This window comes from Canis aureus, chromosome 38 (assembly GCF_053574225.1).
Source record: "Canis aureus isolate CA01 chromosome 38, VMU_Caureus_v.1.0, whole genome shotgun sequence".
Classification (NCBI taxonomy): domain Eukaryota; kingdom Metazoa; phylum Chordata; class Mammalia; order Carnivora; family Canidae; genus Canis; species Canis aureus.
The window spans coordinates 1,372,247-1,381,217 of NC_135648.1; the positions used below are offsets into that span (position 1 = coordinate 1,372,247).

The window sequence follows — 8,971 nt, forward strand, 5'->3', positions numbered from 1 at the left end:
ATAACGAGTAGATGAAAAAAAATAGCTAATTGAACCCAAATGGTGTACATGGTCTTGGTATTTTGCCTAAGTAAGGGTTTTCCTTAAAAATGTAGGAGTCAGCGCTAGAAAGGTCTATTAACGTGAATCACCACCCTAACCAGTGAAAGAGTGAAAAGCAAAGAACCGTATCAATGGGTACAGAGAAGGAAGCAGCTGAAAATTCAGCAGACTACTCGGTAAACTTGCAGACAGACCAGGAATGGAAGGGAACCCCCCTTCCCCCGGCGGAGGGCGACCGCCAGAAATGTACAGCCAGCACCCCCTTTCCTGGTGACCCAAGCACGAGAAGCATTTGAAAGATTATTTCAGCGAGCGAGTGAGCATGAGCGTGCACGCGAGTAGGGGAGGGTAGAGCAGGGGGGGAGGGTCAGAGAGGGGGAGGGAGGGGGAGGGAGGGGGGACAGAGAAGGGGAGGGACGGAGGGGAGTGGAGGGAGGGGAGGGAGGAGGAGGGAGGAACAGAGAGGGGGACGGAGGGGGAGGGGAGGAGCAGGGAGGGGAGGAGAGGGAGGGGAGGGAGGAACAGAGAGGGGGAGGGAGGGGAACGTAGGAACAGAGGGGGGAGGGAGGGGGAGGGAGGGGGGACAGAGAAGGGGAGGGACAGGGAGGGGAGTGGAGGGAGGGGGAGGGAGGAACAGAGAGGGGGATGGAGGGGGAGGGGAGGAGCAGGGAGGGGAGGGAGGGGAGGGAGGAACAGAGAGGGGGAGGGAGGGGAACGTAGGAACAGAGGGGGGAGGGAGGGGGAGGGAGGGGGACAGAGAAGGGGAGGGACAGGGAGGGGAAGGGAGGGGGAAGGAGGGACAGGGGGAGGGAGGAACAGAGAGGGGGAGGGAGGGGGAGGGGAGGGGCAGGGAGGGGAGTAGAGGGAGGGGAGGGAGGAGGAGGGAGGAACAGAGGGGGGAGGGAGGGGGAGTGAGGGGAAGGGGAGGGGAGGAAGGGAGGGACAGAGAGGGTGAAGGAGGGGGAGAGAAGGGCAGGAAGGGGAGGGCGAGGGGGGGAGGGGAGGGAGGGAGAGGGAAGGGAGGGGGTGGGGAGGGGCCCAAGGCGGTCCCTGCTGAGGCCAGCAAGGGCCGACCCAGCAGCCTGAGCCCAGGCCCCCGTGGCTGCCGCGCCCCCCGCGCCCCCAGTGCCCGGGGAGGACTCTCACTAAAGCGTGTGGTGGGGGAGGGGGTGGTAAAGCCCTGACCTCGGCCAGCGCAGCTCAGCGCCGGAGGCCACACGAGAGCAGATATAAAAAGTCAGACGAAAAAGACAAAACTGCCAAAATAAGCAGGTGATGTCATCAATGTATTTTCTCTCCTCTCAGAAAAGAAAGCCGCGAAGAGCCTGCAGGCCCAGGTCCTCCCGGCCTTCGCACCTAACCTCCCCCCCTGGCAGGTGAACGTCCGCACGCGCCAGGGTCGGGGCGTCGGGGGTGTTCGGCTCCGACCGCGCCCGGACTCGGGGCAGCTGCAAACCCCGCCCAGGAGGGACGCGCGCAAGGCGGGGCCCAGACGACCCGGCCCGCCCTGGCCCAGGGGACCCCGCGCGCCCCTGGGGTCCCCCTGGGTCTCCCTCCCCGCGCCCCGGCTTGGAGCCCCGCTGCCGTCCGGGTCCCGGCAGGGGCTGGCCTGGCGCTCAGCGAGCATCCCGGCAGGAGGGGAGGATGGCAGGTGGGGAGGACGGCAGGTGGGGAGGACCGCAGGAGGGGAAGACGGCAGGTGGGGAGGACGGCAGGAGGGGAGGACGGCAGGTGGGGAGGACGGCAGGTGGGGAGGACCGCAGGTGGGGAGGATGGCAGGTGGGGGAGGACGGCAGGAGGGGAGGACGGTAAGAGGGGAGGACGGAAGGAGGGGAGGACGGCAGGAGGAGGACCGCAGGAGGGGAGGACGGCAGGTGGGGAGGACGGCAGGTGGGGAGGACGGCAGGAGGGGAGGATGGCAGGTGGGGGAGGACGGCAGGAGAGGAGGAAGGCAGGTGGGGAGGACGGCAGGCGGGGAGGACTCGAGGCGGGGAGGACTCGAGGCGGGGAGGATGGCAGGAGGAGAGGACTGCAGGCGGGGAGAACCACAGGTGGGGAGGACAGCAGGCCTGCCTGCCCCCAGGGCTTCCTCAGGAGGGGCCCACTCCAGCGATGCCCTGGAGGGTGACCCGCAGAGCAGCACATGCTGCTGGGGGGGGGGGGGCAGACGGGCGTCGGGCACCCGCTCCACCCCTGCCCCCGCAGGTGGGAAGGCCCAGTGAGCGGCGGCTGGGAGCACCCACGAGGGCAGGCATCGCAGTTCCGGGACATCTGGATCCGAGGGGGCCGCCCGGGGCCTTGGCCCGCGAGCCCCTGACGACGCTGCACCCTTCCACGGCGGGATTCGGAGCCCACGCTCCACCCCCCGCCTCGTGCCCGGGGGGACCCAGGGGCTGCTGCATGCTCTCCGCGTGCCCGCCCGAGCCCCCGCCTAACGAGGTCCCCAGGCAGGCATCGTGGAGGCTTGGGCGCCGCTGCTGCCTCCTTGGGGACAGTCGCCGCGGCTTCCCGGGGCGCAGGGGGATGGCCCCCCGACGGCCTGCACCCACTTAAGGGAGGGGCTCTGGGAAGGCAGCCGGGGCCTCGGGCTGTTGCTCCCACATCCCACCAAGTGGGAGAGGATTTCCCAGACAGGCCCCGGACTCCGCGGGGCTCCGCGGCTTTCTTCGGGGCCTCCCCTCCCAAGGCTGCGCGTATGCACTGCACCCCCCCCCCCCACCCAGCACAGCAGGAGCAGGACCCTGGCCAGCGTGGTGGGTGCTAAGGCCGGAGCCCCCCGTCTGCCTGGCGAGGTGTAAGTCCCCCCACCCCTTCCCCCCACGCAGGGAGGCGGGGCTTCCCCACCCCTGCTCAAGCCAGGCCACCTCTTCTTTTTCCTCCCTGCCCTGGGGGGTATGGTCAAGTGGGAAAACCAACAGCTGTGCTGTAAAACTTAGGGAATAAAAAGCATTATAAATACCAAAAAAATCACTCAGAAAGGGTGATCCGGACATGAGCCTAAGTAAATCGGAGGCAAGAACTTTCAAAGAGCTTAACTGGTGCATTTAGCCCCAGATAGTGGGCTTCAGGGCATCGCTCGGGGAGGACTGGGAGCCGGGGACCTGGGAACGCACAGTCCCACCCGTCCCCCTCTGGCACACTCTGGGACTGGGGGGTCCGATGGGGTGAACTTGAGGCATCCCTTCTACCCACAGAAAGCTTATTTCCGGGATAGAGGAGTCCCCACCATGTCCTCCTGTTTCCTGCACCAGGTAGAGGCAGAGGCTGGGAGGTGAGGGTCAGAGGGACGCTCCCACAGCCCGGCTTCCCGGGGCAGGAGCCGGGGCAGGACCGCCTGGACGCGGGTGCGGCGGCAGAACCGCTGTGCTGGGAACGGCCTGCTGCCCCCCCACTCCCTCCTGCCCCAGCCCCCACCCCCAAACCCTCTCGCTCCCCTGCTCCCGTGTTTCCTTCTGTGCCACCTCCACCCCGACACCTGTCTCCAAACCCAGAACAGCCCCTCGAGCCCTCAGGCTGCCGCAAACGTTCCAGCTGGATGAAGACCAGCCACCCTGGAACCTTGGGCCAGGCCCAGGAGAGAAGCAATGAGGACCGCAGCACCACCTAAAACACCCCCATTTGAACATCTACGCTCGTCTTCACCCGTGCGACCATGTCCTCGCGGCCTACTGTATACCCCCTCTCTGTGCTCAGTGCCCTCTGGGCTTCTTCTCGGGTAAGTCTCCCACCAGCCGTCAGTCGTGGCGATGGGCCCTGCCTTTGTCTCATGGGGGCGGAGGGGGGGTGGAGACAAGGAGAACCCAGGAGGGAGTGGGAAGGGCAGGTCGGGTGAAGGTGCGGGAGTGTGATGCCCCGTTGTCCCCGTATCGGGGGCTCAGCTCGGCTTCCCACGCGGCAATGCGCATCATCTCCATAGTAACCCTGTGAGTCCGTATTATTCCATTTTGTAGATGAGCAAATGCCGACAAGTGAAGTGAGCAAAGAAGAGCACTCAGCGGGGGTAAAGCAGGGACGCGTGTGCCCTGAGGATCCTGTTCCCGCTGTCTGCGTGCAGACACCGGTACTTGGGACCTTTCGGAGGTTTCCGATGCTTGGCCGCTTTGACTAGAGCCCAGGAAACAAGCAGAGACGCCGTCCACGCGGGAGGCAGGGGCCCGGGCGTGGAAGCAAGTGGCGCTTGGGGGACGTGGGAAGGAAGCAGGGAGCGGTCGGGCTCACAGCCTGCACCGGGCCACACGCCAGTCGCCCCAGAGAAAGGCGCAGAGTCTCTGCTCACCCACCCTAGACCCCGGCCCCCCAGTGACCCGGGCCGAGGCCCCCGCCTCCCCCGAAGCACCCCCGCAGCCTGGCTCCCTTCCCAGCAGGCTGCCCCTCCATCCCCGGGTGTGCTCGCTCCCTTCCCTGCCCCGGGCACCCCCTGGCCCAGCCCCGCAGAGCCCGGGAACCAGAGAGCCCGGCCAGCGTCTGGGAGCCTCGGGTCCCCGCACCTGGCTGATGAGGACCCGGGTCTCCCACCTTCCGCCTCGTGTCTTTCAGACCCGGATCCTCCGATGCCGAAGCCCAACGCCACTGCTGTGACGGAGTTTACCTTCGAAGGCTTTTCCGCTTTGGGGTGGCAGCGCAGACTCCTCCTCTTCGTGGTCTTTCTGGCCTTGCACCTGGTGACCCTTGGCAGCAATGCCCTCATCCTGGCGGCTGTTCGCCTGAGCCGTCACCTCCACACCCCCATGTACTTCCTCCTGAGCGCGCTGTCCCTCTCTGAGACCTGCTACAGCGTGGCCATCGTCCCCCGCATGCTCTCCGGTCTCCTGAGCCCCCGGGAGGCCGTCTCCGTTGCGGGCTGTGCCACTCAGCTCTTCTTCTATCTCACCTTTGGCGTCACCAACTGCTTCCTGCTCGCGGCCATGGGCTACGACCGCTACGTGGCCATCTGCGACCCCCTGCGGTATGCGGTCGTCATGGGCCAAAGGACCTGTGTGCACCTGGCGTGTGGCTCCTGGAGCGTGGGCCTGAGCACAGCCATCATCCAGGTGTCTTCCGTGTTCAGCCTGCCCTTCTGTGACGCCAGCGTCATCTCCCATTTCTTCTGCGACATCCGGCCCCTCATGAAGCTGGCCTGTGCCGACACCACCATCAAAGAGCTTCTCACTTTGCTCATCAGTCTGTGCGTGCTCGTCTTGCCCATGGTCCTCATCTTCATCTCCTATGTCCTGATCGTCTCCACCATCCTCAAGATGGCATCAGCTGAGGGCCAGAGGAAGGCTTTCGCCACCTGCGCCTCCCACCTCACCGTGGTCATCGTCCACTATGGCTGCACCTCCTTCATCTACCTAAAACCCAAATCGCAAAATTCCCTGCAGGACAGACTCCTCTCCGTGACCTACACGGTCATCACGCCCCTGCTGAACCCCGTGGTCTACGGCCTGAGGAACAAGGAGGTCAAGCAGGCCTTGCTCCGAGCTGTGGGCAGGAAGCCTCTCCCGTAGGCGCCCGCCGGGCTCCGGGAGTTCCCACGGTTTACTGCGGCCTCGCGGCGAGGGAGCCAGGGGGCTACGAGCCGAGGGACCCGGTGGAGGCGGCAACGGGGAGGGAGCGGGTGGGGTTAGACCAGGAAGGAAAACACGAATGAGGGACGGGGCGTTTCCGAGGACCCGCAGTTCCATGGGGACCCAGTAAGAGAAGACACATCCAGGAGCCCAGACCCTGTTCCGCGACCGTCGGCAGGAGGGAGCGTGAGACCCAGCAGCGAGGGGGGCACAGGGCACAGCAGCTCGTGCGGGAGCCTGCGGGCTCGGAGCCTGGCCTCAGCCTGAAAACCGGGAGCCCCGAGATCCAGGTCCTCCGTTTCTTACACGTAACACTCTCTGTGCTATATTCCATAGGACAATAAAAAAAAAAAAAAAAAACGAATGTACCCCACCTGCAGGGACCCCAGTCGTCTGTGGCAGACACAGGCCCTGAGAGCCAAGGGACAAGCGGGGTGAGACGGGTAAAGTGAAAACCGCAAAAATAGCTTCCTGGCTACTGAGGGTCTCCGGAGAAGAGACCCCCCCTCCGCCGCCCCTGCCCGTCTCTCCCATCACATCCCCGCCCCACGCCCCGTCCCCAGAGGCCTGGCTGAAGTAACAGGCCCTGCAGCTGCTCGGCCCAGGTGTCAAAGGCTCCCAGCCGCCCCCCATCCCTGCCCTGAGGAACCACCCTGGCCGAAAGGAGGCTTTCTTGGGGGCGGGGTGGGGGGGTGAACCCCACTCCCACCTGGGAGGTACCGAAGGCCACCCACCTTGGCTCAAGGTGCAACTAGAGTCTCCCGTGGGATCGGGCTGTGGGGAGCCTGGGACGGGACCACATCCCGGCCGAGCCCGCCCCGTCCCACCTGCTTCCCTCACTCTGGGCTCTGCGCGCACGTCCTCCGTCCCGCACATGGGGTCAGATGCAGGCTCTGCTTCAGGTCACCCCACCTGGGCCAGGGGTGCCCCTATCTATTGGGCAGTCACTCGGGTCCCTCACATCTACAACAGTGCCTGGTCCAGAGCAGCCGCCCAGTAGTTATGAAAAGGAGGAAGAAAGGAGGAAAGGAAGAGGACAGCTGTGAGCAGCTACGGTCCAAGCGGCATCAGCGACCGCCCTCTCTGCTCGCGGGGGCTTGTCCCTGCTCTGTGACGTCCTTTTCGTGCACTTCTTGAGTGCATCCTAGATAGCCGGCATGGATTTAAGCGTTGAATTCGTTTAATCCTCACTGTTAACCCACGAGGTACGTATTTTATTAAACTTACTTTACAGATGGGGAACCCAAAGGCTGAAGAGATGGAGTAAATTCCTCAAGGCCACAGCGCTCGTATGCGGAGCCTAATTAGGACCCGAAAACAATCCAGCCCCAGAGTCTATAGGTGCATTATGGGCTCATGACGATTATCTTACCGGCTTCTCCCCTTTACAACTGTGGAAGGAGCTCCATGCGTGGTGGGTTTACACATCGCTCAAATCCTGCTAGGATGTCCTTGGGTCTCAGAAATCAGTCTGGAAGTCCAGAAATCACATACTGTAAATAGGCTTTTTTCCCCTCGAAAACCTTGGTGCATCTTTCCCTGCTCGGCACAGCCCTCAAGACGCAGAGGATACAAAGTGGGGCAAAGTCCACAGGAGGGTGATGGGGTGATGGGGTTCACGCCCATCGGATTACCCACCCTGACGCATCCACTTCTCTGTCCTCATGACCTGGAGTAGGAGACACTTAGGCAGTAACATTATAGACGGAGCACAGGTTTGGGGCCAGAGAGGCCCGCGTCCCAATCCTAGGTCTGCCCGTTATACACGTGTGCTCTAGGAAGGGGGCCTTCCTTCCCGACCGCCCACGGGGCCGGCAGGATCAGCCTTCTAAGGTCATCGTGAGGACCTGAGAATCTTAGGGGCCTAACACTTCCTGGCTCGTGGGAAACCGCTGAACTGTTTGCACCTCCTCTACTCCCACCCCCACCACACACTGCTCCCTAGGTCACCCTGAGGTCAACATCAAGTCACCCCAATACGGACACACAGCCAGTTTTGACAACCAAGTCCTCATTCACAGAATGAGCTCCCCCTTCCTGGGAGGGACTTCGAAATGGGCCCTCCCTCCACCCCTCCACCCCCCAGGTAGCCTCTGATCCTATAGTTCAGTGCACAAAACCTACTCTCCCAGGGTCTTGCAAGAATCACTTCCTGGCTACACCTGCCGTGTGTCAATAAACCACTCGCTTCCCTTCTCAGTTCCTACCCCAGATTCCCTTCCCCTACGCTCTGCCCACTTGTTGGCCTGTCAACCGCTTCTCATGGTGTCACTCCCACTTCTCCCCTGGTTACCTCCAGTCACAGCAAGAGTCCCGGGGTTCAGAGAGTGCCACCTTCAGAGGGAGGCCGAAGACGCATGAAACAAAACATGTACACCTATTTTTGGACTATAACCCATTTGAAAGCATCAGTTGCTGAATTCACAGAAAAAAATAAATTCTGAAACAGAGAATCATCCATAGATACAAACAGTACAACCATATTATTTGACTATTTCCAAGCTGGAGATATATATATATATATTTTTTAAGATTTTATTTATTGATTCATGAGAGACACACAGAGAGAGAGAGGCAGACACAGGCAGAGGGAGAAGCAGGCTCCATGCAGGGAGCCCCACGTGGGACTCGATCCTGGGTCTCCAGGATCATGCCCCGGGGTAAAGGTGGCACTAAACCTCTGAGCCACCTGGACTGCCCAAATATTTTCAAATTAAAATGAGTTTTCAGGGATCCCTGGGTGGCTCCGCAGTTTAGTGCCTGCCTTTGGCCCAGGGTGCAATCCTGGAGTCCCCAGATCGAGTCCCAGGTCAGGCTCCCGGCATGGAGCCTGCTTCTCCCTCTGCCTGGGTCTCTGCCTCTCTCTCTATGTGTATCATAAATAAATAAATAAATAAATAAATAAATAAATAAATAAATAAATAAATCTTAAATAAATCTTAAATAAATCATAAATAAATGAATGAATGAATGAATAAATGAATGAATAAATAAATAAATAAAAATAGAGTTTTCACATGTATAAAGCTAGACACCCCTGCTCTGGATGAGGAGGATAGGGCTGGAGTGGGAGATTCAAAAAAACTTCACTGCTGTGGACTGAACCATGGCCCCCTATTCGTATCCTGAAGGCCTATCCCCAGTGTGATGGTATCTAGAAATGGAGCCTTTGGGGATTAGCTTTAGATAAGGTCACGAGGGTGGGGTCATGACGGGGGCCCTTTAACGAGAGACGCCCGAGAGCTCTCTCACTCTCTCCACCATGGAGGACACAGAGTGACACCAGCTATCTGCAATCCAGAAGGCAGGCCCTCACCAGGAACCAAGTCCTCTGGCACCTTGTCCAGGATGCTCAGCCTCCAGAACTGTAAGAAATAGTAAGA

At 61.2% G+C, this 8,971-nt stretch overlaps 1 protein-coding gene across 1 annotated transcript; it reads left to right on the plus strand.

Annotated features, from left to right (window-relative positions):
* Positions 1 to 123: 123 nt before the first annotated feature.
* LOC144307107 (olfactory receptor 10J4-like) lies at positions 124 to 5,659 on the plus strand. The gene is made up of 7 exons (XM_077886651.1): positions 124 to 358; positions 1,348 to 1,418; positions 2,248 to 2,836; positions 3,237 to 3,293; positions 3,534 to 3,757; positions 3,993 to 4,102; positions 4,579 to 5,659. The coding sequence occupies exon 7, from the start codon at positions 4,593 to 4,595 to the stop codon at positions 5,526 to 5,528; it is 936 nt and encodes a 311-aa protein (XP_077742777.1). The 5' UTR covers positions 124 to 358; positions 1,348 to 1,418; positions 2,248 to 2,836; positions 3,237 to 3,293; positions 3,534 to 3,757; positions 3,993 to 4,102; positions 4,579 to 4,592; the 3' UTR covers positions 5,529 to 5,659.
* Positions 5,660 to 8,971: the final 3,312 nt, after the last annotated feature.

What these genes read in the sequence shown, in the direction of transcription:
- LOC144307107 (XM_077886651.1), top strand. Translation starts at nt 4,593, where the DNA reads ATGCCGAAGCCCAACGCCACTGCTGTGACGGAGTTTACCTTCGAAGGC.